This window comes from Biomphalaria glabrata, chromosome 1 (assembly GCF_947242115.1).
Source record: "Biomphalaria glabrata chromosome 1, xgBioGlab47.1, whole genome shotgun sequence".
NCBI classification, from domain to species: Eukaryota; Metazoa; Mollusca; class Gastropoda; family Planorbidae; genus Biomphalaria; species Biomphalaria glabrata.
The window spans coordinates 43906004-43933530 of NC_074711.1; the positions used below are offsets into that span (position 1 = coordinate 43906004).

The 27527-nt window shown below is 35.5% G+C and overlaps 2 protein-coding genes across 6 annotated transcripts; one reads left to right on the top strand and one right to left on the bottom strand.

Moving 5' to 3' along the window:
- Window positions 1–709: 709 nt before the first annotated feature.
- On the top strand, window positions 710–15550 carry LOC106074891 (KAT8 regulatory NSL complex subunit 3-like). 5 transcript variants are annotated; one of them, XM_056038190.1, is made up of 14 exons: window positions 710–757; window positions 2950–3166; window positions 3553–3714; window positions 3902–3992; window positions 4086–4169; window positions 5056–5157; window positions 5842–5973; window positions 6636–6851; window positions 6955–7026; window positions 7128–7202; window positions 7658–7879; window positions 8155–8307; window positions 12325–12406; window positions 12500–15550. In XM_056038190.1, the coding sequence occupies exons 2-14, from the start codon at window positions 2967–2969 to the stop codon at window positions 14785–14787; spliced, it is 3879 nt and encodes a 1292-aa protein (XP_055894165.1). In that variant the 5' UTR covers window positions 710–757; window positions 2950–2966; the 3' UTR covers window positions 14788–15550. The 5 variants fall into 5 exon arrangements, with proteins under 5 accessions (XP_055894165.1, XP_055894156.1, XP_013091229.2 ...); XM_056038181.1 differs by lacking the exon at window positions 710–757 and adding an exon at window positions 801–820; XM_013235775.2 differs by lacking the exon at window positions 710–757 and adding an exon at window positions 843–890.
- Window positions 14939–27465, bottom strand: LOC106074892 (D-alanyl-D-alanine-carboxypeptidase/endopeptidase AmpH-like). The gene is made up of 7 exons (XM_013235776.2): window positions 27061–27465; window positions 22119–22258; window positions 21152–21322; window positions 20271–20531; window positions 19501–19757; window positions 16565–16854; window positions 14939–15982 (listed from the first exon to the last, which is right to left on the bottom strand). The coding sequence occupies exons 1-7, from the start codon at window positions 27394–27396 to the stop codon at window positions 15623–15625; spliced, it is 1815 nt and encodes a 604-aa protein (XP_013091230.2). The 5' UTR covers window positions 27397–27465; the 3' UTR covers window positions 14939–15622.
- Window positions 27466–27527: the final 62 nt, after the last annotated feature.

Consider the following 27527-nt stretch of genomic DNA (forward strand, 5'->3'; position numbering starts at 1 on the left):
TGTTGAACATAATAAATTAGCCTACACTTATAAAGACTCAACGGCATATTTCTTATTCCACATGCTAGGACAAAATCATGCACGTTCTCTCCCGGACATATGCTACTTGCCTCATACCTAGTGACGTCCGGATGGAAACGGTCATAAAAGGAAACTATTAGTCCGAATGGGTAGCGAAACAAGACTCCAGTGGGAGTGCCTTTAGGCTATAAGGGGTGCAAGCAGAGTATTAGGGCCTACTACTGCACTGTACGGGGTTGTAAAAGAGCTCCCACGACATTGTCAACATACTCACTCCACATAGATCTCAGATAGACAATATGCTACACTACATTCAACATAGAGTTGAAGCTAGGTGCTGAAACAAATGTGATACATACTTTATAGCAGCACCAAGTTAGTATGTATACACTACATTCAAGAACATTAAGACCTATCTGTTCAAATTTTTTAAAGATTAGTTTGTCAATTTAGCTCTCGTGTTTATATTTGTAATGCTATCACAGCAGCGCCTTTTGAGTTTACATTTTGTTTTTTTAACAGCGCCTATAAATGAAAGTTATGTGGATGTAATAAAACGGGATTTAAAAGCAGTTAACATAAACATAAAAGGCGAGACTCGCACGGTTAGCCTAGGTAGTATTGCGCATATTTTTCTTACAATTTTTTTTCAGATTTAATCAGAATTTCAATGGCGCCTTGGGATCCAGATCTAGAGTCTAGATTTCTTGACAGAGATTGAAATAAAGAATAGTCTGTAAGGAAGTTTTACCGAATATTCTACATCACACTTATTTTGTTTTCGCATTTTCATGAATTGGTACACAACGTTTTATTTTTTATTTTAACATCCGGTTCTAAATGATTATAATCATGATTATGTGTTGTGTGTAAGTTGTGTAACTTGTGTGTGTTGTTTTTCTTTTAGTTTTACTTTCCAGTTCAAAGCACTAATAGAGTAGATCTAGTCCAGAACTCTAGATCTAGATCAGAAGTAATAGGTAAAATACTAGACTCTAAATTATATTATAATTATATCTAAATCTAATCTAGATCTAATCTAGAGTAGTAGAGTTAGAGTTCTAGGACTAGAGTAATCTACTCTTAGTCTAGGCTAACTAGGTGAGGTCTACCGTCTAGGTCTAGATGATGTAGGTCTAGTCAGTCTAGATCTAGAATAATCTACTTATGATTATCTAGATTCTAGATTTACCAGATCTATCATCTAGTACTAGATCTAGTATATTCTACTAGTTAGATTAGTTAGATTAGTAACATTAGTTAGATCTAGAATCTAGACTATTTTAGACTGAGTCTAGTCTAAGACGTCTAAGTCTCTAGACTCTGCTCTGAGACATTAAATTTATTTATAAATCTAGATCTAGACTAGACCTAGATGGCTCAATAAAGCAGTCTTAGCCTTACTGCCCTTAGACTTAGTATTAATAATAGAGACTCGATCTAGATACAGAATCTAGATTGCCTGACAATGTCTTACTGTTAGTCTATAATACATGACGTAACATGTCTATGTTAGTTTTATGGGTAGAACTTCCTATCGAAGGCCCCTTTTGAAGAATGGTATGTGAAATAGTGACTGGATGCGTTCTTCTTTGTTTGGAAATCTGGCAGGGGCCTTTGATGGGAAGTTTTACCAGTGAGTCAGTGACCGGGCCAGCTCTTCTAGTAGAGCGCACACCCCTCATCAGTACGTCATCATACGTGCAGTTAGACAGCTGCCAAATAATTGACCTGAAAAACCAGGGGCCTTTGAGGGGAAGTTTAATCATTTTATGTAGCCGTAGATATCTAGATCTTGTACATAAATTTCTAGATTTAGATTTATATTTAATCTAGTGTAGTTGAAATCTATTATTCTAAATATATAATTATACTACTTTATTAAAATGTTAAATATAGAATCTGGATTACATTTGATCTAGTTATATATTTAGTAGAATTTATAATCTATTATTAGTATTATCAGATTGTCTAGATATAGAATCTAGATCTAGAGTAGTAAATTCTAGAGTCTAGATCTAGATCTAGCTAGAATAAGAATTCATTAATTCAAAAAGATTTACGCTACATTGTTGACATGGGTGTTAGACTAATAGATTTAGAATTTAAAATACATATATATAGGCCTTAATATATACAGTTTTTTTTTGTAGATTCTGTCTAAAATTCTAAATCTACTCTTATGTCTATCAAGATCCCTATGACTAGATTAGATTCTGGACATATGCGGTTCAATATAGAGTCTAGATCTAGACTATATATAATATATATCATATACTAGAATCTAATACCTATTTAATGTAATTAGATCTAGACTCTAAGAAGACCTCTGAAGACTAAAAAGTAAAGTAGCATATAATATATATATGAAATTTAATACATCATTAAATAGGACAAATCTAGATGTAATACTACCTAAAACTGATGCATAAATTACAATTTCATACAACAATTTTTAAAAAAATCAGACACAAAAGCCCCAGACTTTACTAAAGGCACATTTCTTATTCCATATGCTAGGGGAATGTTTGGATATTACTAATATCAATAATCCCCTTTTTACCCCCTCCCCCTTTTTCTCTCCTTGTGACATATTGTAACAAATATCTCTCCCCCCTCCCCCTTTTTTTTTCAATAACATAACATGGAAATTTTAATCATAACATGGAAATTTGAATTTGTATTTTGAATGATGTCATTAAAATGCCTTAGCGACTTCAAGATGATCTGTGTGCTGCCATTTTGTTTATTTTTTTTTTTTACTTAATTAGCTACATCCTTATAACTCTTGGTCCCAGAGATACAGATAAATGGTAAATTCAATTTAATTTGTTCTATAGACTATGTATACCCCCCCCCCCCCCATCCAAATCTAAGATTTGCCCAAGTATTAATATCTTTCCTTATTTATTTCCTTCTCTATAATAGCAGCAGTTGAGATCACAATGAATGCTCTAGATGATGGCATTCCAGCTCCAAGATGTTTTACCTATTCACAAAGACTATCCAATGAGTTGAATGTGTTGAACATAGATCATTGCTATGCCAAGCCTTGGAGTTCACACCCTGAAGCAAGCAATGCAAGACCTTTGCATATGCTTTTCATGGACAAATTCCCTCGTCCAACTATTCCTGAGAAACATAGGTATTCTTTTTTAAAACTCAGTAATTTCTTTTACCAATTTTTTTTGTATTGTAAAACACTTCTACATTATTACACTTTTATCATGGTGAGATAGTAAGGAGAAATCAATGTTATTAATGCTTTGAATTCTCATAAACTATGCTTTCTGTTTATTAATTTACATTAAATTTGATTTTGATATTTCATTTTAAATTGGCAAATGTATGATTTCAAATGGAATGTACACAGTTAAACTTGATTTAAAATTTTTTATTTTTTTTTGTTAAATAATCTCAATTCACATATTGTGTATTTGTATTTGTGTGTGTACATTGTCTTGATTTTCGATAACACAGAAGAACACATAGCTACTTGTAAATGATTTCACTCTTTCTTTATTCTACCAGGGCAACTGATGTAGTTAATGTAGAAGATGTAGTTGACGAGCCTTGTCACATAATTGAAAGTTCCAAGACGTCAATGTCTGACTGTGAGAAGCTGACATCTTTATTATCTTTAGATGGCACAGACAACAAAGAGGATTGGGAAGAACACATTGCATCAATTAGGTAAGCTTTCTTATATAGTTAGAACTGTACAGTCTGGAGAGAAAGAGCTGTAGATTAACCTGAAAAGCTGCTTGGTTATGACTGAGGAGATATGGTAAAGTCTTTGAAAGATTAAAATATTTCATTAAAATCTTTCAACGTTTTAGCTCTTTTTATTTTCTAGCTAACTATCTCTAATTTATTGCAGAAGTTCATGGACAGTTTTACAGAATAGAAACTTTGCTAAAGTAATGAGGATTCTTCAGGCAGATAGACTCGCCAGATTGTCTGTTATAGGGGTATATATTATAATGCTAAGTTAAAATTTTACATTCTAAATTAGTATTATTTTGTAAAAAAAAAATATAACATTTATCTTTTTTTCACCCAAGATTAAAAATGAACCAATTCAAAGAAAACTGCAAATTGATAAAGCTGCTAAAAGAGTGAGATCTGCCTTTGCCAATATTGGATGGGTGAGTACCAGTGCTTTGTGAAGAATGATTCATCAAGAAATATAGTGAGAACTCTACTCTACATAGACGTCAAGTTTTATAAATGAAAAAAAAAAATTATTTGAACACACACTTGTAATAATATTTAATAATTATATTAAGGGTTCAAAAGAGTTTCTTCAAAGAATTAAAAAAATAATGAGTTGAAAAACAATGAAATATTTGTACTAAATACATATTTAGTTTATATAATGACTTCTAGTAAAATATTTTAAAAACTCTGTTAAAAAAGACAATTATTCCTTAATGAAGCTGGTGACATTTTCCTAAGAGTGAATATTATACCAGTGACAAGTAGGAAAGATATTTGTTAACAAAAAGGAAACATTTTTTATCCCACCCTAATTCCTCCTACCCGTGTAAAAAAAATGCTTGTTAAGCAAATGAATAAATCTACTCAAAGTATGTAACATTCTTTTCATAGGCCTATGGATCCAGACATAGAAGATGATGTGGAAAATATTCCTGAATATCTATTTATTTATTTATTAAACTATTCCTTAAATATTGCCTTCAAGTAAGAAAACCCTCTGACAAATGTCTGTTCAAGATATGGTCTAGATCTCTAGCCAAATAAAAAAAATTTTTGTTTATACTTTAAAAAATTATAACTGTTAAACGAGAGTTTTTCCAGTGTGGTCAATTAGCTAGTAATTCTTTTTCGAATGTTATACATCTACTGTCAAATTTCTAGGACAATCGCTAGAGCCATTTTTTAGAACCATGCCCACCTAGGTTTTTTGATTTTTTTTTTAAATTTTTAAGCTGAACAAAAATACTAAAATTAAAAGAATTAAATTAAAATATGTTGGTACTAAAGAAATTTTTCTTTTTTGTTTCCCTTCAGGACATGACTATCATACTCTGGCTACACAATCTATTTTTAGAAAATCTTCGAGGCCAGTTACTTACGTCTTACCTAGAAGTACTACAAACACTCAAAGTAAAGGTTAGAAAAGTTTCATTTATGTTTCTTTTTCCCTGCAATGTTGTTAAAAATCTGTTCAGTTTTATTCATGTACCTGTGACAATATGTTTGTTTTTTAAATGCAACTCTTACTTGTTCCTGGGTTATTCTCACTTCTTCAAGGCAAAGTCTTTTACGATTGTAAGGTTTATCTTGGATACAATTGACATCTTTATATTTTATTCTTTTGCTAACACTACCCTGTTATGATTATTTTTTTTTGTTTGTAATCAGAAAATGTTAAATTTGGTATTAAATTAAATGAGAACCCATCTTTTTAGATAAAACAAATTGATGTTTATAAAACCAATATAAATTTTATTTTGGTTAATGGAATTTAAAAATAAAAACTTACTGACTGTGGACAAGTCTCTTTAGAACTAGATCTAGGCAATATTTTATGAACCAACTTTAAGCAATCTAAAATACAAATGTAGATTCCTTTTGTCTATTCAAACAAACAATTTATTCTTTATTTATTTGACTTTGAATTAGTACTTAAATCATTGCTTGTGAAATGATTAAGTGGCAAAGAGCTGTTGTTTTTTTTTTAATTTTTATAAAGAAATTGATCTTCACATAGAAATCAGTGAAAATGTGAAAATTTTAATTTTGTTTTCACTTTGGAAATGTAAAATTCAAATAATGATGAGATTCTCTTTCTAGGTACCATCTCTTGTGGAGCGTTTAATACAAGGAACCAATCCAAACTTAGCTTCTTTAAGTCCTGAAACACTAAGTGGAGTTCTTAAGAAACAATGGGATCCTGTGTTGTCAAGTATCAATCAACAAAAACTTGTGAGTGATTTTTTGTTGAAAGATTTAACTTCCAAATTTTGTCTGCACTTGTGCTCTCATTGTGTTTACATTGTTACACACCAGCAGACTTGCCTACTATTACACAAAATAGCTAGAAATAGCCAGTACTCAAATAAATTAGGATTATTTTTTTTTAATTAGTAAAGTTTTGAGAGAGAAAAAGGAGAGAGTATGGTGTGAAAGAAAAGTAAGGATGTAGTGCTTGGTGCATTGGCATCATAGATCAGTGTAGATCAACATTAATTCATTTGTAGTGGTTTCAGTGGAAAAAAAGACAAGCCTTGCTAAAATAAATATAAATTTGTATAAATTTACATAAATTTGTAGTGATTCCTGTAGAAAATAATGAGCCATGCTTCAGTCTAGATAAAAAAAACAATTAAGAAAATAAACATAATTTGTCTTTACACAGTACATAAAAGTCTATTTAAAATAGTTTACCATGCATGGGTTACACACAGAGGTCTTAAAATAGTCATTAGGACTTCTGTTGTTTTTGGTAGGCAGGTGTGCATCATTGCTTTCAATTTATTTACACTGTTATGACTTGTATACCTATACCAATGTTCTTTTGTTTTGTTTTTTATACAATGCTCTAGAATAATGATATCCATTTTTTTTCTTTATTTGAACTTTATCAGAAAAAGCTTCCAGAGAATCCATTACTTTTAGTCATTCCGAATGCTGTGTCTTCCTCTCCAAATCTACTGGCTATAAAAAGGCAAAAGTTTTGGCACAGTCAGCTGAGTGCTACAAGTAAAGTCCTGACTTTAACCCCACCTTCCACTGGGCAGAGTCTCCCCTTAGTGACTTGTCTGGAGAACGTGATTGCTAATGTCAGAGCTAAGATATTAGAAGTGAGTATTTACTATTGGTATTTTGATCAAGTTATGGTATCTGATTTAGTGCACAGTTTGCTGTCTGCTGCCTGACATTGCATAGTCTAATTCTTATTCTCAGCTGAAAAATCAGTTTCCTGGACGGCCACTAATTCTGATTGGATGGAATATAGGCGCTCTTGTGGCTGTTAATGTAAGTAGATCTTGTGAAGCTCATCCTCAGAATGTGCATTTTAGTTGCTCATTTTAAAGTCACAATAAAGTCATTTTAATTCCTTTCTTTACATTGACCAGATAGCCTCAATGGAAGTTGTACAGGGTGTAGTATGTTTAGGCTTTCCAACTATGGGAATCAACGGCATTCGAGGGGTAAGTAGTGATTGTGATTCAGAGAAACTGGAGCTAAGATGTTGTTAGCTTCTAAAATGACAATACCCTGGTATTAACAATGTTTGAAAGATGAAATTTATTTTTTTTAGTGAAAAGTAAAGTTTGTTCAAGACATTGTTTTTGTACAGCTCATCTGTTAATGTGTGTGTTATGTGGTCAGCACTATGATTAAATTCCCTTCCAAACAAATGTCAGTTTTACTTGTGAGAGTGCTTCAGAGTTTTTCCTAAAAATCTAAGCTTTTACCTAGACTAGCAATTTATCAGTAGCATAGTGCATTACCACCCAGTGACCTGATAAGGCTAGTTCTAAATCCTGGCAAGTCCTAAATGATTCAATGTTGGTCCAAAAACAAGTGAGAACTAAAATAAATGTGGTGTAGGGACTGGTGGACATGTAATAAAGTTCACTCAATTTTTTTGTTGTTCTTGTAGGAGGTTGATGACTCCATCTTTAACTGCAGAGCACCAACTTTATTTGTTGTTGGTCAGAATGCAAGCTCGTGCTCCGTGGATGTCTTGGAAGATATCAGAGAAAGGATGAGAGTGGAGACCCAGCTTGTCCTTGTTGGTGGTGCTGATGATCATCTCCGAATGTCCAGAGCTAAAAAGCAGAGTTGTAGTGTGACTCAGACAATGGTGGATAGATGTATTATGGTAATCATCTTGAATTTATTCTGCAATCATTAATTGTGTGAAATTTGAATCAAATGCATAATAGTTAATTACTTGTCATTTGTTTTTAATTTGGCTATTTAAACCCGATTTGAACATTCGTTTTTATTAGTAACTTTTTCTTCTTGATGTTTGAAATAGTTTTATAAAGCATGATATAAAATTCTTCTTTTCAGTTCTATGAGTTGTATTATCTAAATTTATGTCAGATGATCCTTTTCACTTCAGATAACTGAGATATTTTGTATTTTTTTTAGGATGAGGTATACCAGTTTCTGTGCCATATTTTATCCCAGTCCAACTCTCAGTCTGAAGTGATGGATCAGACAGAAGTGAATAAAAAGCAAAGAAAGAGAAAACAGAAAGAGAACACAGCAAGTTCTCAGACGTCTGGATTGGATTCTAAACAGGTAAGTCACATGTCTTGCTTGTAGTTTTATTTCATTATTTTGTTGGCTCTTTAGTGCTGGGATATAACAAGTAACGGTTTGGGTTTATAATGGGTCATTGTTACATACAACTAAAATGCTTAGATGTTATACGGAGGATAAAAAAAAAAGCTTCACCCAGACCAGAAGCTTAACCTGGTATTAAAGGATGTTGTTTTAAAAAACTACAAGTGTTAAATGATTCAGTGCTGCAATCCACATAAAACTAGTTCATTGAAATGGGAGGAACTTTAACACAAACCTTACATTCTTCAATGGAAACATTCAACTTAAAATGATTTAAACTTTTTTTTTGGTTCTTTAACGTAAATTATTCCTTGCTTCTATTTGCAGAGTTTCTCCTTAGCTGATAAAAATTTGTAGTAAAAAAAAATGGTTCTTTCAGAGACTTACAAGAAAATCATAATAACCTGTGCACAAACATTGCATCATTTAATGACTTCAGATCACAGCAACATGTGCACAAACATTGCATCATTTAATGACTTCAGATCATAACAACATGTGCACAAACATTGCATCATTTAATGACTTCAGATCATAACAACATGTGCACAAACATTGCATCATTAAATCAATTCAGATCACAGCAACATATGCACAAACATTGCATCATCTAACTACTTAAAATTTTAGCTCTTATCACTACTGAGTAATTTTGGAGATTTTAGCTCAAATCTTGATTACTGCTGGAAGGCAATATATTTTAGATTTAGTGGTTCCCCTTTTTTTTTTCATCTGGATTAAATATAAAAATTTTCGCTGAACACTACATCGATATCAGTCACAACAGTCATAACAATTATAAGATACATACAATGGCTAATTTATATTTTATTAACATTTGATTACACTGGTACAAAATATCTCAATCGTCTTTAGATGTTAGTCCGACCATGTCCAGGAAGGTAAATAGACTAGTTTCTTGTTTCAGTAGATTCACTTTTTATTTGGAGTTCCATTTCTTGATCATAATGTTGATATTAAAATCATTTGAAAATAATTTCCACAGACATTAATGTTAGGGCCAAACTCTATGTGCCAGTCATTCATTCTGTAATGTAACTAAACATACAGGGATCTGTGAAACAAGTAGACAAACACCAAAGTTTTACCATCAATCTTGAGCATCATACCATCATTATTGTACCATACATTTTGATTATACCATCTCTATGTGGGGTAGTCATATTTACTTTGATTTGAGTGTATTCCTTTGTAATAATACATTCCAGTGGTTCCGTCTCCTCCTATAATTTGACCTCAAATTTAATAAAGCACAAACAAAATTCAAGAATAAAAATTCAGAACAGACTTTTAATCCGCAGATCCAATAGGAATAATTGTACAAATCCAAATCTACTAATGAAGAAACACACTGATTTTAATGGTGTAAGCCAGGGGTGGGCAAATTACGACCCGCGGGCCACATGCAGCCTGCTGAGGTGTTTTATGCGGCCTGCCGACACCTACAGAAATCAGGTGATCCCACAGTATATAGATATAAAAACGCAAATATTTAAAAAAAATATCTATATAAATTATTGAAACTGTTTCATTATAAAAAGATTTAAGTAAATGAAGATTATGCTTATTGGCTATACATCAATACACTCAATTCAAGACACAATGTCTGAGTGTCAGGTAGACTTGGAACAAGATGGCAATTGTAATAACTGATGGAGCTCGACCTTTGACTGAGAACCATAAACTTGAAACAGGAAAGTTTGCACAAAGCTGCATATAATTGAAACATTTAAATTATCCAAAGTAATTTAAAATGCAATTTACTAGATATAGGGGAGTTAACCATGGGTAGTTCTGATTTAAGATTAAATAATCCAATGTATCCGCTAGCTTAGCATGGGTAAGGCAAAGGAGAAGAATATAAAATCTTAAGGATGAAATTGTTATGTTACTTGAAGGACATTGACTGTGACTTTGTTACCAATATTTCTAATGAAGAGTGGAAGACAAAATTTCATGTTTTTACAATCTTTGTTGCATTTGATTGTTTACATATAAAATGTAAATGCATGTTAAATCTTTTCAAACAAGGCTTTCCCATTTCTACAGGCAAGCAAAAAAAAAAATAGTTTTTTGTCATTTTCCTTTGCTGAAAGGTGAAACTATCTTTAGTGAAATGATTAAAAGTACAAAACTTATTAAGAGAAGCCGATTCAGCTCCAGAAAACATAACTCAAAGCAAAGAGAAGTTCCAGTCAGCACTTCCACGGGAGTCTTATGGGTGCCAGAAGCTGTATATCCACACTTTAAAAAACTTTGCTGCTGTTCACACTATTTGGGTACACATACATCAGTTCTTCTTCTTCGTTCTCATTTTACATGTTGAAGGGTTCAGATCTGAGATGAACCGCGTAGTGGTTTCCAGATCAGGCATTTCTTCGAATAGTCTTTGGAGAGTCTTGTTCGGGTCCCTTGATTTAGTATGCACCATTGAAGGACATGGTCAGCATTCTCTAGTGATGCTCCACAAGGGCAGGCTTTGCTTGTCTCGACACTTAACTTCCGGAACATAAATTGTCTCATTCAGTGAGCAAGCATTTTTTGTGGAAACTAAACAAGTATAATCACTGGTCAATGTTGACTGACTGTAATTTGACAGCAGTCACACACAGGGGTAACAACTAGTAAGATAGTTTCACAGTTAAGAAAGAAACATTATGCACGAGTGTAAGAAGTAAAATACTGCACATTAAGTACAATCGTATATTTGTGGGGATATCGTGATATAATAATTTTTAAAATCGTAATACAGTGTATATATGAATTAAAAGACATTCTACACAGCAAGCTTATCTATAAGATATATATATATATATATATATATATATATATATATATATATATATATATATGCGGCCCACCATTCCCAAATTTTTTTTAATGCGGCCCTCGATACAAAAATGTTGCCCACCCCTGGTGTAAGCCAAAACTAATAGGGTTAGACAAAAAAAAATTTTCTTCTTTTCAAATGCCCTAGCCAAATAAGTTATGTCCCCTTTACTTTACATAAACACTTAACAAGCCCAGGGTTAACTCAAAACTACTTTAACTAGTTGATAGACTTGGAATTGAACATTCTGAAACTGTGACATCATACTTCAATTGTCTCTTTGTTGTGTGTTGTTTGTCCACATTGATACTACAATGACCACCTAATGCTACTTAAACATTGATGGTAATGGACAACTTGATGTAACATGCCATTTGGCTAAGTGCTAGGAATGTCATGAGTTTAAATTCCTATTTGAATTATTGTATTTGTATTGTCTACGTTTAGATTTGAATATGAAATTCTAAAACTTAAGATTTGGTTTTTAGTGGCTACATTCAGATCTGAAAAAAGTAATGCTTTCACTAGTAATCATTTGGAAATTCAATCTTAAAAATGAAAGAAAAGGAAAATCATTACATTGCCTTAAAAGGGAAAACAAAAAATGATTTAAAATGTTAATTTTGGAGCACTATGCTAGAAATAGAACATGTTTTGTTAGCTATAAAGTGTTTCATGTACTTATTTTGAAACTTGTTTTTTATTTGAGTGCATTTATTTTTCCTTATTATTTGGGTACATTGAAATAAAATTTTCTTTTTCTTTTTTTCTTTTCAATTGTCCTTGGAATGTTCATCTCCTTAACACAATTATTTTTTCTTGTAACATTGCTCAGAATATTGGAGAAACATCATATTCACATTTCTTACTTTGAATTAATTTTGTAATAGTAGTAACTAAATCAGGATCAACTATTTAAGCTAGAAACCAAATTTTTATATCATGTCAGTCTGTTTTTTTTTAGACAACAAAATAATAAATTTAAAAAAAAGGAGTCTTGATTTGTTAGATTACAAATAGACTATTGCAGGTGTAATGATTTCTGACTACAATATTCAGGTTCAGCTGGTGATTTAGTGTTGGCATTTATTTATTTTTCTTTGTATTGAATCTTTCTTTAGATTGGTGTCAAACCTGTTAAAGCCTTAAAACTGGCCAAAGCAGTTGGATACTCTAGCCAGTTGGTTCTTACAGGGAAAGTTGGTGAGTATTTTAGCACTATTAATACTTAATTTAACTGAGTAAACAAAGTATAAATTAAACTCTTTACGTCTAATCATTGTTCTTATATTTCAGCTAAAAGAGCTTCACCCAAGAAAAAAGTACTTCCTGTTAGTCAAGAATGTAGCACCAAACATGTAGTGACTCCTGCTCCATCTAGCGAAAATGTTCAAAGTTTGTCCAAAGTTAGTGAAGCAGAAGCAATAGCCTCTGCTCCAGAGTTATCCAACTTGCTTCAAAATATCAAAAAGTTTGATCCCCAAAAGGCAGGAAGTAATTCTTCTTCATTTGCTCCAAAACCTGCAGCTCTTCAAGTACCTGCGACAATTCCTTCTACAACTGCTTTAACATTATCCAAATTTCTTCAGTCTTCAGGATTGCTTCGGGCTGGTACTGTGGTGAAATCCTCCACTGCACAATCAAAGGAGATTGAGAAAAGTTCAGTTCTGAGTGCAGACACAGACAAGCAAGCTGAAGTGCAGGTGAAACAGCCTCAGATACTGTTACGAGCTGGAACCTCATCTTCACCTTTTTCTATACCTTTAACATTAAACATGGCCAGCAAAGTTTTGAAAGCAACACCAATGATGAAAATAACAGGAAGTAATTCCAACTCTGCCCAGATTCAGCAGCTTTTATCAACATTCACCAGTTCAGGTTCATCCATTCTGGTTAGTGCTAGTTCTACAACACACCATAATTCTGTTCTCAACACCTTCTTGTCATCTGGCTCTAGCACTTCTGTGACACACACCCCTGTCTCCTCTGTCGTGGACATAGGCAGTGATAAAGTCTCAAACAAAGAGACACCAGCCAGTGCAACCACTGTCCCATCCACCATCAATGTTGAGCCGGGTCATGTTCCTTCTGTGTCCAGCATGATGAAGAAGTTATTGACCCCCTCATCCAAAATCTCTCTCATATCTAGTATTAAACAGATCCCAGGGGCGCTTGGAAAACATATGCCATCCTGTAGCCAGCCATCTATTGAATTGTTACCACCCAAGTCTTCAGTTCTTTTAACATCTTCTGGGATACTCAAGCCTCAGCCTGTTCCCTCTGGGCCATGTACTTCCACACCATCGACTGCCACTGCATCTCTTCAGCTATCTCCCAGTACAGGATTATTGTCACTGAAACTGTCATCTTCCAAAGACTCTGACAGCAAGAAAGAGGAAGTCAAACAAACCCAAGGTAATGAGACTATGACTGTGGGGACATCTGTTAGTACTAAAGTAGATCCTGTTGCTGCATCGTTGCATTCAATCCTGTCCAAGATGACCAGTGGATCTACTTCCTTGATCACATTGTCTGAGTCTAAGCCCACAGCTCCTCAGCCTCTAGTCCATTTTACCACTTTGAACTCAAACTCTTCTCAAGGTACAACCTTTTCTGACAGTGCTGCTCGTGTTGTATCTCTGGTTGTCAGCACGTCTACCGACAGTGTCAATCATGTGGTCTCACAAGCTGCCAACAACTCTACTGACAGTACCACAAAAATTGTTTCATTTTCTGCCAGAAAGTCAACTGACAGCCTGCCACAGGCTGTTTCACAGACTCCAAGCATGCTAATGAATAGCCTGCCTCAGGTTGTTTCACAGGCTTCAAGCAAGCCAAAAGACAGCCTGCTGCAGGTTGTTTCACAGGCTCCAAGCAAGCCAACTGACAGCCTGCCTCAGGTTGTTTCACAGGCTTCAAGCAAGCCAAATGTCAGCCTGCCTCAGGTTGTTTCACAGGCTCCAAACAAGTCAACTGACAGCGTGCCTCATATTGTCACACAGGCTACAAGCAAGCCAACTGGCAGCCTACCTCAGGTTGTTTCACAGGCTCCAAGCAATTCAACTGATATTGTGCCTCAGGCTGTTTCTCAGGCTTCAAGCAAGTCAACTGACAGCGTGCCTCATATTGTCACACAGGCTACAAGCAAGCCAACTGACAGCCTACCTCAGGTTGTTTCACAGGCTCCAAGCAAGTCAACTGATATTGTGCCTCAGGCTGTTTCACAGGCTTCAAGCAAGTTAACTGACAGCATGGCTCAGGTTGTTTCACAGGCTCTAAGCAAGTCAACGGATAGTGTGTCTCATGTTGTTTCACAGGCTCCCAAAAAATCCACTAATAAGTCCTCAGATGGTACCCATCATGTTGTCACAGTGTCTTCCAGCAGATCCTCAGACAGCCTTACTTCAACTGTCAAGTCACCTTCTAGACTAATGGCACCATCATCATCAACTCCAGCTCCTGTCCACACTAAAGCACCCAAGACAACAATAATGTCCTATACAGCCACACCTAAAACAGTCTTGACCAACATCAGCTCAACTAGAACCAGAAAAATCAAAACTCCTAAGCAATATGATTTGTAACAACATTGTATTGCTATGAACTCTTTCCATTGCCTGCCATCTTAGTTTTATAAACTGTTTATTGTGCATTTTATAACTGTCCAACAGTAACATTGGGAATGTTGTTAGAACTTGTTTGTTTTTATTTTCAACAACCATAACAAGACAGAAGTAGTCTTCATTCACATTTTAATAGTGCATTTTACAATACATCCAGTCCATAGAAATGTGAACAGACACAATAATTAAATAATACCCTAAAATTACACCAGACACATTCAAATTTACTGCCATTATATAGCATTTGTTGTTAAGAGTCAGAGGCTGTGCAGAATCAGCTGTGTCCTATTTATTTTGTTACACTGACTTGTCTAAAGCAACTATCCTGTACTAAAAACAGTTTCTGGTCTAAAGCAACTATCCTGTACTAAAAACAGTATTAAAAACACTTTACTTGTCTAAAGCAACTATCATGTACTAAAAACACTTTCTCTGGTCTAACCCAACTATCCTGTACTAAAAACGCTTGACTTGTCTAAAGCAACTATCCTGTACTAAAAACACTTTCTAGCTAAAGATTTAACAATGTACAGAGAACACAATAACTAATTCTAACTGAGCTACACTTGTGTCAGGGGAGGACACTCAAATGACCATACTGTATGATACTTTTGTTTGACATTATTTGGTGTTTCTTTGTTATTATAGTTTGCTTTTTCCTCTTCACCATTCTCTCGTTGACTTGTTGAACTGGGTGCAAATAAACATTTCTGACGGAACTGAACACCATTGTGTTGAAATCATTGAGATTGGAGCAGTAGACATGTCCAGGGTAGATACAGATTAAGCCCACAATTTAAACATTCATTAAGCACAATAACAATGTCATTAAAAGTAAATGTTCTAGGATTCCATGAACTATTTGTGAAGAACTATTGAGAGAGGAAGCCATCTTGTCAAATATTGGTGGCTGGAGAGGCACAAAGCCAGTAGCATTGATTGCTTTGATTGTCCCAGGGTCACTGTACAGAAAAGAAATTGGTTTGGTGTTGTAGACTTGATTGATATCCAGGCCTTGAGCATGAAATTGTTGAGCAGCTCCTGAAGAGATGGGCTTCAGTGTCCATCGTCCCCACCCATAGTTCATCTCTAAGGAGGACAGACTCTTGTTGTAGTGAATGGTCAGAGAGCCGTACAGTGTGTTGAAATAGGTGCCCTGAATAGGAATTTGTACAAATTTATTGGCAATTATTATTCATTCATTAGTACAAACTGTATTTTATTAAGTTACACTTTGATCAGTGGGCAGCACTATGTCAACAGTGAGCTTCATTATTGTATAACTCCTGAGTTCAGAGCCCACATTGCTGTACACAGTAGTGTAGCTAGGGGGGGGGGTGGATCCAAATTTGATAATCCCTCTGGGCCCCCACTTGTCCTGTTATTTTGCTATTCATGTAAATAGTGACCAGGTTGCTTGTATCCCACACATTAGACTTATATATTTATTAAGTACATCATTATACTCATGTCATGATGTTGAATGTCCAAATGCACACAGGCCCCTAAAGAGGCCAAGCCCCTGCCCGACCCCCAAATCCCTTGCTATGCCACACTGGCTGTACAAGAAGTTGTTTGATTGATACTTAGATGGTTGGTAATTATCATTCTCTCTTCTCATTCTAAATTATTAGATAATCCGCCCCCTCCTTTCCAACATCAATGTTTTCATACATGTGACTTGATTGAATTATTATCTAGATGAAACTCTATGTTCCAATGATTGACAACCACTTACTTCATATATTGAATACTCATGATGGAGTTGATAGTCAACAAGCCCAGTCTGGTTCGATGGAGATGATGTATTCTTCCATGGCTTTGGGTAGGAACATATTGTGGAGATATTTAACCAGGACCTGAAGCCCAGAGCTCGGTCTGTCAGATACATAAGGAGTGGGTTGCGGTATTTAAACAAATCATCTTTGTTGGTCAGAGCAAGGAAAACGCCAACCTTGTGAGTAGGTAGGAGGGAAACAACGGCTCGATAGCCTCTGGTGGAACCTGTGTGGGTCAAGCGTTGGTAGCCTGAGGAACAAAAGCAATTGATGAGCCATCTGAAGATACAGTTTTGGATAGGATGCATCTAAGTCACTTCTTTAAGCAGACTGGATGGGGAAATGCTATACTATTTGAAAACAAAAATGAAAAGTACAAGACCTATACAAGGTTTTAAAAATGAAAATATGTTTAATTAAATCCAATATGTAAATATCAGTTTGTGTTTAGGTCCTATCCTATTTTAATTTAGTAATTTTTTATATTAAGGCATACACTTAGAATATTACAAGATAAAAAAAAACTGCTGGTAGATTATGTTCTGTCAATAATATTACGAGTGTATTTCAAACATTTGCAGTGTATAGTTTAATCATGAAGTTTACACTGTATTAGGCTCTAGTAATTTACAGTGTTTCTCAAAGATTTGCAGGTGTGCCGCGGGAGTTTCTACAAATATTTGAAATGTATACACCACAGGTCTGCCGACTATTAAATTTTTATCCTACGTTGCGATGACCTCCCCACTTGCAACGACCAGTAATAGTAGCACGAACTCTCTGTCCTGATCAATCGGAACTCTACATTATGACAGAAAGGGGTGTTAGTAAACAGTTAGTTATTCTGGTGATTGAATTTTCGACTACACAAATACAGGTCACGATAATAATAAGCGATTGTTTTTCATTTCAATTTTTTAGCTGTATTCTAATAATAACATATTATCATTAAGCGTTTTTCGTTGTTATCCATGGAGAAATACGTTAGCAAGAAAGAAACTGCGAAAACGTTAAATGAAAAGCAAGGAACCAAACGAAGGTACAAAGAAGATTACATCGGATATGGTTTCATATCTTCGGGACCTGAAGATGTTCCATTGCCATTCTGTCTGATCTGCAATGCAACTCTGTCGAATGAGGCGCTTGTTCCAAGCAAATTGAAGAGACACTTGGAAACAAAACATCCAGCTGTAAAAGCGCAACCGAAAGAATACTTCGAAAACATCATGGCTCAACAAAATAAACAAGCTTAGAAACTTACGAACTACCTAAAGCTGCTAGAAAAAGGATTGATTGTAAGTTATAAGGTTGCTCAGTTATTAGCAAAACACAAGAAAGCGCACACAGTGGCTAAATCTGTCATTGCACCAGCTTTAGCAATAGTTGTTGAAACTATCATAGGACCCGATGCCGCCGAAAAAGTTAAGAAAGTTCCTTTGTCAAATGATACTATCTCGCGCAGAATGGAAGACTTATCGTCAGCTTTAAAAGATCAAATCTGTGAACACATTGACGCTCCTAACGATGAAGTGTCTCTGTTGTGGTCTCTTCAAATTGATGAATCCACTGACGTTAGCGGCAAAGTCCAGCTGTTAGCTTTTATTCGGTTCATAAAGGATGAAAAATATGTCAACGAATTCTTATTTTGAAAAGAATTACAAACTACGACCAAAGGCGAATATACTTTCAAAGTGGTGAACGAAAACATTTTACTCTTCAAACTACAGTGGAAAAACTGTCAGTGTTTGCACTGATGGCTGTCCTTCCATGCAGGGAAATAGAAAGGGATTCGTCACTCTTGTGCGTCAAGAAAATCCAAATAAATTAGTTATTGACTGCATGATCCTCAGAGACGCTCTTGCCTTCAAGTCTTTGCAGAAAGATTTGATGTCTGTTCTTAATCAAGTGATTACAGTTGTAATTTCATTCATTCTCGACCGCTTGCATCCCGACATTTCTCTCATCTCTGTGAAGCAATGGATTCAGACTACAAATGTCTCCTGTATCACACCAACGTTCGTTGGCTTTACAGGGGAAAAGTGTTAAAGCGTGTTGTCCAACTCAAGTCTGAGCTGATTTCATTCTTGGATGCTGAAAAAAAAGTCTTTGGATTTTCTATTCATGACGAGATCTAGTGGGTTATAAGGTGATATTTCTCTCTGATTTATTTGACAAATTAAATTCACTGAATTTATGTCTTCAAGGACAATCGAAAAACATTACTGCATCCTCAAAACTGAAGTCATTTGGGGAAAAATTGTCTTTGTGGCAAAGTAAGATCTCGAAAGGAGTCTCGACTGCTTTCTTACTTACAATAAATGTGATTCAAATAAAGAAATCACCCCCAAATTCTGGACATTTGGACACTATGGTACACCTGCAGTCAGCATTGCAGCATTACTTTCCAACAGTTGGAAGTAATGAATATGGATGGGTCAGCTATCCATTTGGAAACAATGAAGATACAAATCTTACAACTGAAGAAGCAGAGCAGCTCATTGATTTAAAAAAAAAACGATGCAGCTCTTAAGTCAAGTTTTTCCGAGTAAAGCCTGGATGTGTTTTGGATTTCACTCAACAAGTTATATCCTGCAATCAGTTTAAAAGCAATCAGAATAATTCTTCCATTTGCATCTTCATGGTTTGTGAGTTTGAATTTTCAGCACTGACTGAAATCATGTCAAAGAAAAGAGAGAGCCGTCTAACAATAGACGATAAGATGCCAGTTTGTTTGTCAACTTTGGAGCCTACATTAGATCGCATTTGCTCTAAAAAAAAAAAAAAAACAGGCACATCCTTCACATTGAATGTAATACTTAAAAACAGGTTTTTTGTACTACTCAAACTTTCTTATGTTGTCAACATGAGTGGGTGGCTTCCCTTGAGTTTGACTTACCTCGGTAATGTCCAGACCTTAAACCAAAACAAAAGATATTGTCACTACAAGACAGTGGAAACTGGGTCAGGTCAATCTCTTTACAAAGTTCATTTCCTGCATAAAATCTGGGCTGGTTGATCTCTGTCAGAACTTTTTCAGGCACTACTGCATCCCCTTGAGAATTTCGTCCCCCTGACAGGTGAAAGTTCATCCACTTGGCCATGTCATTGGCAGACGTCATGAAAGAACCGGAACCTGGAAGTTGTGCCCATCTTCTGTGTAGTCAATTTAAAAAGCATTTGATTAAGTTTGTTCTCCCAGAAAAATCGTCTCGATAATCTAGGGTTCGAACCTTGCCCCCCCCCTCCCACCGTCCTGCGTGAGGTTTGGGCTAGGATGTAATAATCCTCAATTCTGAAGAACATCTCAGACATATTTAAACAATCCTATAGAGTATACCCTAAGTACACCAACCCGCGACAATAAATCCTCTCCCTAATAGAAAGCTCTGGACTCGTGCTTCCAGGGTCTTCCGGCCTAAACCAAGGTATTAGCTAGAATTGTTTAGCAAGTGGAAAACTTATATCTATTACCACATCCAACAATAAAACCTTACTTAAAATGACATCAATAATACATATAAAATGTTAACATGACAACATTGCTTTAAGCTGGTAACATCATGGCACCAATCATGTAAGAATGTAAGACATGACACCAATATATATATTTATAAAAAGGGGGGGGGGGCTGTATTAAAGAGAAAAAAAAATTAAACTAATGATTACCTGGAAAACTCTGGATGCACCTTGACAAAGTTGGAGTCTAGTTTTTCGTAAGCAGTGACAATGTCTTCTCTGTTGAAGTCTGTCACTGAGGCAAACGTGGAACTGTCCATCCCCAGAGGCCTCAGGAGCTGCTCTGTTACAAGCTGTTCCCAACTGCTGTTACCGAGGAGCTCTGTCAGTCGAGCCACAAGCCCGTACATCATGTTACTGTAATAATAGTTGGCACGGAATGTCCCTGAACTGTTCATATAGGGAAGACGTCTGGAGAAATGGAAGAAAGCAACACTTGGGAACAAAACACTTAGGAACAAATTCACTAACTCAAATCTTTATATGTATGGTCTAGTCGTGAAACAACTATGTTGTCACGGAAATGAGATGATTGCCTGCGCATTAGCTGTGGCCGGAACGATGTCGTCCACACAGCAGTTCCCCCCCCCCCTCTCCATGCAGCTGATCTAGCCAAAGGAACGGCAAGTGTCGATACAGTTTGGGATCAATCAGCGGCATCGCAGGGCCTGTCAAGTTGTAAGCACTATGTGCTGAAAGCTGCTCATGGGTCTCCGGCTTCTGATTTTGTTCAGGGTTGACACAATAAGCCTTTCCCGTGTCTGGGTATAGATGTGGGGCAACAGATGTCTGAATTCAGAATTTTTCTTCTCGTAGGTGCGAGCCATTCTGTCCGAAGCTTACTGGGTTAGGTATTTATAGGCTTTATCATAGATCTACATATAGCTGTTTGTTTGTTTTTTAATATAGCTTTTAAAGTCTTTTAAATTTTGAACACTGTTCACCTGCCACTAGTTCAACCTTCTTATCACTTCTAACTAGTGCCCACTTTATGCCTACACTTGAACATCAATAGTAACCCACTTACTTACTTTAACAGATTCTCCCTTGTAAAGTTTGGATCAAATCTCAGCATGTTGTTATCAGGGATTCCCATTTTGTGAGACAACAGGTCAGCGAATGATGCTTCTTGGGTACGTACCTGATCCACCATCTGGAACTCATCTCCCAATAATTTGCGTATAGGTGAGTTGACAGTCAAACTTGGAGATCGAAGTAATTAGTTGTGTGCACAGCAAATATACATATTTCAACACAATAATCACGACTGCAATTCTTAATTTTGAACAAGTACAAAAATCATTTCTACTTTGTGTATAATTAATTTAAAAAAAGTAAACATTAAAGATATTTTGTTTCATAATTTTGTAACAATTCTAATTAATCCAACGATTGTGGATTACCTGTGCATGGGGGTGGCCATATGCAAATAGGATATTATTGATACTTAAGATAAGAAAAATGCAATACAATTGTTAGTTCCCATGCGTCCAATGATGGATCTCCGGGTTTTAGTGGTAATCAATTTTTTTTTTCAATAACTATATAATTAATTACGTTATATGAATATGTGTGTATGGTAATACGTTATCACGCCACACGAGTTTTTATGAAAAAAAAATCAGTAATTAAAAGTTGACGAAAGAAATTATTCAAATTTTTTAATATGAAAAAAAAAATGTAAGTTAATAGTTGGAATTGAAAAAAATCTTTTTCTAATTAGAAACAAACTGTAAAAATTATATTAAATTCCATCTCCTTATTCATTTATTAAGACCTTTTACTGACAATGGCACTATCTTTTAAGGGTTTTCTCAGGGGAGTTACCTTCTCTTTCTAAAAACAAACAAATATTATCAAAGGGAGAAAAAAAAGACTCATGTAAACGGGTATCTCTATAATTATACATACAATCACACACAGAAATATCAGCCTACTGTGATGTCTATGTAAGCCTAGAGCTCACTGTGGGACTTCTAGCGCATGTTGAAGACTTACTTGGTTTTCTCTAGCAGCAGCTTGAGGAAGACAGTCGAGGTGAATACTTTGGTCAACGAGGCCACGCCAAAGACACTGCTGTTAGTGACTGGCTTGTTGGTGTCCTTATCAAATGTGCCATAGCCACGGGACAGAAGCACCTTGAATCACGTCAGAAGAAGGAAGTCAACGTTAAAAACATTTAGGAAACAGCAGACAGAAAACTGGGACATGAATGTTAGAAACATTTAGGAAACAACAGACAGAAAACTGGGACATGAATGTTAGAAACATTTAGGAAACAGCAGACAGAAAACTGGGACATGAATGTTAGAAACATTTAGGAAACAGCAGACAGAAAACTGGGACATGAATGTTAGAAACATTTAGGAAACAACAGACAGAAAACTGGAACATGAATGTTAGAAACATTTAGGAAACAGCAGACAGAAAACTGGGACATGAATGTTAGAAACATTTAGGAAACAACAGACAGAAAACTGGAACATGAATGTTAGAAACATTTAGGAAACAACAGACCGAAAACTGGAACATGAATGTTAGAAACATTTAGGAAACAACAGACAGAAAACTGGAACATGAATGTTAGAAACATTTAGGAAACAACAGACAGAAAACTGGAACATGAATGTTAGAAACATTTAGGAAACAACAGACAGAAAACTGGAACATGAATGTTAGAAACATTTAGGAAACAACAGACAGAAAACTGGAACATGAATGTTAGAAACATTTAGGAAACAGCAGACAGAAAACTGGAACATGAATGTTAGAAACATTTAGGAAACAACAGACAGAAAACTGGAACATGAATGTTAGAAACATTTAGGAAACAACAGACAGAAAACTGGAACATGAATGTTAGAAACATTTAGGAAACAGCAGACAGAAAACTGGGACATGAATGTTAGAAACATTTAGGAAACAACAGACCGAAAACTGGGACATGAATGTTAGAAACATTTAAGAAACAACAGACAGAAAACTGGGACATGAATGTTAGAAACATTTAGGAAACAGCAGACAGAAAACTGGGACATGAATGTTAGAAACATTTAGGAAACAACAGACCGAAAACTGGGACATGAATGTTAGAAACATTTAGGAAACAACAGACCGAAAACTGGGACATGAATGTTAGAAACATTTAGGAAACAACAGACCGAAAACTGGGACATGAATGTTAGAAACATTTAGGAAACAACAGACAGAAAACTGGGACATGAATGTTAGAAACATTTAGGAAACAACAGACCGAAAACTGGGACATGAATGTTAGAAACATTTAGGAAACAGCAGACAGAAAACTGGGACATGAATGTTAGAAACATTTAGGAAACAACAGACCGAAAACTGGGACATGAATGTTAGAAACATTTAGGAAACAGCAGACAGAAAACTGGGACATGAATGTTAGAAACATTTAGGAAACAGCAGACAGAAAACTGGGACATGAATGTTAGAAACATTTAGGAAACAACAGACAGAAAACTGGGACATGAATGTTAGAAACATTTAGGAAACAGCAGACAGAAAACTGGGACATGAATGTTAGAAACATTTAGGAAACAGCAGACAGAAAACTGGGACATGAATGTTAGAAACATTTAGGAAACAGCAGACAGAAAACTGGGACATGAATGTTAGAAACATTTAGGAAACAGCAGACAGAAAACTGGGACATGAATGTTAGAAACATTGTGTGTAAGAAAGGACGTGAAACTATAACCGATTAATTATAAACTATTTGTTTACTGAGGCTAGGGGCTACATAAATGACATCAGATTAAATAAGGAAGAAAAAAGTTTTCCAAAATCGAAGCTTTTGTAATTTTACCTCTATGCAAGTCGCACATTCGGAATGGTGTGGGTCCACCCACACAGTTCTCAAAAACGGCTCTAACAATTGTCCTAGAAATTTGACAGTTGATATGTATCGTTAGGAAAAAAAATACTAGCTCAGTGGGAAAATCTAGTTTGACCAAGGGAAATAGGGCGGGGTAAACATTGTTCCACTTTTTTTTAAAGCATCTAACATTCAATAGTTATTAAATCATTCTTTAAGTTTAGATATATAAGTGGAGAAAAAAAATGTCATGGTCCCAGAAAAGTAACGAGCCAACACGTTGAATGAGACCAACCCATGAAACTATCACAGACAGAAGCGTTTTATTTCTCGCAGGACTCGCTCATTTTTCCATATACCAAGTAACTTAAACTATCTATCTAGTTCGTCTCTACCTACAGGTTAGTCTCTACCTACAGGTTAGTCTCTACCTACAGGTAGCCTAAGTGGTAATCGTATTTATTTCTAGGACAAATCCGACACTTCGAGCCTTGAATCTCGCACAGAAAGTGAACAATTGTTGTTCTGCTTTAATATGAGAAATATATTTAACTTAACTTTACACCAAGAGAGTGGGGGGGGGGGGGTAGACGTTTTGCAAACTACTGTTCATAATACATGGCCACATAACAAGGTCCTCAGGACTTGCAAACACCTTCCTTCAGGGAACAGAGAAAAAGGAAAAAGAAGAAGAGGGAGACAGAGAAAAAGATGGGAAGGCAACATAAAAGAATGGACAGAACTGTCGTTGAATGAAATTCTATCCAAGGCAAAAGACTAAGAGGAAAGGAGAAAGACGGTCAACAGATCTTATGTGGTGCCCCAACGGTTAAACAGACTAAGATGAAGATGAAGGTGATTTCTTAGGTACAATTAATAATTGTGGAAAGTTTCAGCTTTGTAAATAATAGTTGTACTGTTGTTGTACATTAAAAATGCTTTTAATTAAACAAATTAGCGTAAATTAGGAGACCTATAACATAGTTTGATCTATTACTTTGTAATTTTTAAATAAATTGAACGTGAGTTGGGACTTCAGTATATTACATATAGTATATTAGTATATTGATCATAGCATATGGCATATATGATATTATAAAGCAGGCATGTCAAACTCATTAAGGTGTATGGGCCACATAGAAAACTTACTATGACCTTAGGGGCCGCAGCAAAAAAAAAATCAGTTGCAAAACAGCCTACTAGTTTTTTTGTAACTTAGAAATAATGTAATAGAATACAATAATTAATGGCATACCTGTCCCTTAGCTAAATTTGTAGTACTACTGGCTAATTAAAAAATACTTTGATTACGCATTATTTTCTTTGTCCTGATGCTTGACATCTTTTCTGGGATACCATTTTATTAATGTCAGGTTGAAATTTGTTTGCCACTGACGCTTTCATCACAAAATTTTGATCACATAATCTCGAACGGTGAGGTGTTTTTAAGCTTTTATTATGGAAAAGAACTACTCATAGAGATCAGTGCTTGCAAACATAGCTAGAATTCTGGCTGCAAATTTCCGCAATTCAACATACCGTTCAGGGTAAATAACTGTACAATTTTGGCACAGCCATTTCTATATACTCGATTTCAACTAAGAATCTGACTGCTATTCTATCAGCTCTAGTTACACATTTCCAGCAGCATTTTCAGAATCAAATGAGAATGGAGATACAAAACACGAACATTCTTGATCTTTTGTAACGAAGTCACGAAAACGGTCATTGAAAGCATCAAGTAACGATTCTAGATGTAAGACATTCACCAAATCTTTTTAGTTCTTGACACGTTGACAAGTGAACAAGATTTTCACTTCATATTTGGTTTATCCACAGTCCTAATTTTGCTTGCAAGCATTTCACATGATTACACGCAGTTGTGACAATTTTGTCTTTATTTTGAAGTTTCAAATTCAAGTCTTGCAGGTGACCAGTGGGATCAACTGCTAATGCCAAATCCTGAACACATTCGTCAGTTTGGAAATGTTCAACAGGTTCAACTTTCATGTTCAGAAACAATACGATTTCCTCACGCAGTGCAAACAATCTCTTCAATATTATATGTCAGGAGAGCCAGCGGACTTCTGTGTAGTATGGAACACAATCAAATTCATGTCCAAAGTCATCCAGAAACATTAAAAATTGGCGAGCATTAAAACCGCGGGCACGAATCAAATTGAGAAGAGACTGAAAACGGTCTTATGACATGTTGAAACTGTAATTGCTGTGCGCAGAATGTTTCTTGGTAAATGATGCATTGAAAATGAGCAAATTTAAAACTATCATCAGTCTCTCTTATATTTGCAAGTAACTTGCATCAAAACCATTTCATTTCATGGTTGGTGCGCCATACCTTGTTAGACAAGATAGCTTTACCAGATAGATAAATTGTACTGCATTATCACCTCCTGTCATTTCTCAAAAACATTCTCGCTTGTTGTGGTGTTATGCATAGTACAGAACTCAAGTAGTTCCTCGTGTATGTCAAAATTCTTGTCACAGGTCCTTATGAATATAACCAACTGTGCTACACCCTTTACATCAGTTGACTTCTAGAGAGCCAATGAAAATAATTCAAAATCAGCTATTTTGTTCTTTAATTGTTCACGCAACCTGACTGACATGTCATTTATTCTATCTGCCACAGTGTCACTAGTTAACGCTATTCTTTGAATGCTTTCACCTTTTCTGGACAAATTACTTCGGCTCTAAAGACACACTCCTTCATAAAATCACATTTATTAAATGATTTGCAATGGCTTACAATGAAGTTTGACAAAATGTAGCTTGCTTTCAATTCAGACTCACCCTCGTTGTTCAGTTTAACAAATACTATTTTTCAATTTAAGTTGCTTGTCATCTCTATTTTTCCAGCGTAAAAGTTTAACATTATTTTTATATTTTTTTAGGTGGCCAAGGGGGCCGCATGCAAGGTGGTCGCGGGCCGCATGCCCGAACACCCAGTTTGATATGCCTGTTATAAAGTATCCCCAACAGTATATAGTACATGACTTATCAAGTCTATCACTGACAGTACCGGTATATTGATCGTAACTGATGATATCATTGTCTATTACTGACACTGACGATTACCTTGCCATCTTTCACAACAGCTACTGCCAGTGCCGGGTTTTCGTGGCAATTAAAACTTTCAAGAACCACTCGGTCAACATCCTCTTGATCGAATTCCACAACGTCCTCTTGACTGCAACATGAGTGAAACAATGTTACATACATTAATGTCACAGTGAAGAAGAATGTGCGAGATCTGGCCCACATTGTGTCTAGGAATAAACAACTCAACACAATTTCATTGACCTGGTGTTTTGGTACACAATTGGTTGATGGTATGCACGTGCTGTCTATGGGTGTACACGTGCTGAGGAGCCTGTTGCACGATACACACTGTTTAGGCATCTGGTGTAGCATCCCCCACCCCTCTGACCCCTGCAACTCACATATAACCTCTGTGCTCGACTCAGCCAGATGCTGGAGTTGATGGACACAGCGAGAAGAGTGTTTATGACTTAAGGAAAACAAAAATGCATTCACTATGGTCA

Bases quoted from the DNA above. Each gene is read 5' to 3' on its own strand.
- LOC106074892 (XM_013235776.2), bottom strand. From the start codon at position 27,396: ATGCTACACCAGATGCCTAAACAGTGTGTATCGTGCAACAGGCTCCTC. The intron at 22,259-27,060 runs GTAATCGTCAGT...ACGTGATTCAAG, and splicing joins CTGTTGTGAAAGATGGCAAG to GTGCTTCTGTCCCGTGGCTA. The intron at 20,532-21,151 runs GTAAGTAAGTGG...CCATTTCTCCAG, and splicing joins ACAAGGGAGAATCTGTTAAA to ACGTCTTCCCTATATGAACA.
- LOC106074891 (XM_056038190.1), top strand. From the start codon at position 2,967: ATGAATGCTCTAGATGATGGCATTCCAGCTCCAAGATGTTTTACCTAT. The intron at 7,880-8,154 runs GTAATCATCTTG...TATTTTTTTTAG, and splicing joins TGGTGGATAGATGTATTATG to GATGAGGTATACCAGTTTCT. The intron at 8,308-12,324 runs GTAAGTCACATG...ATCTTTCTTTAG, and splicing joins CTGGATTGGATTCTAAACAG to ATTGGTGTCAAACCTGTTAA.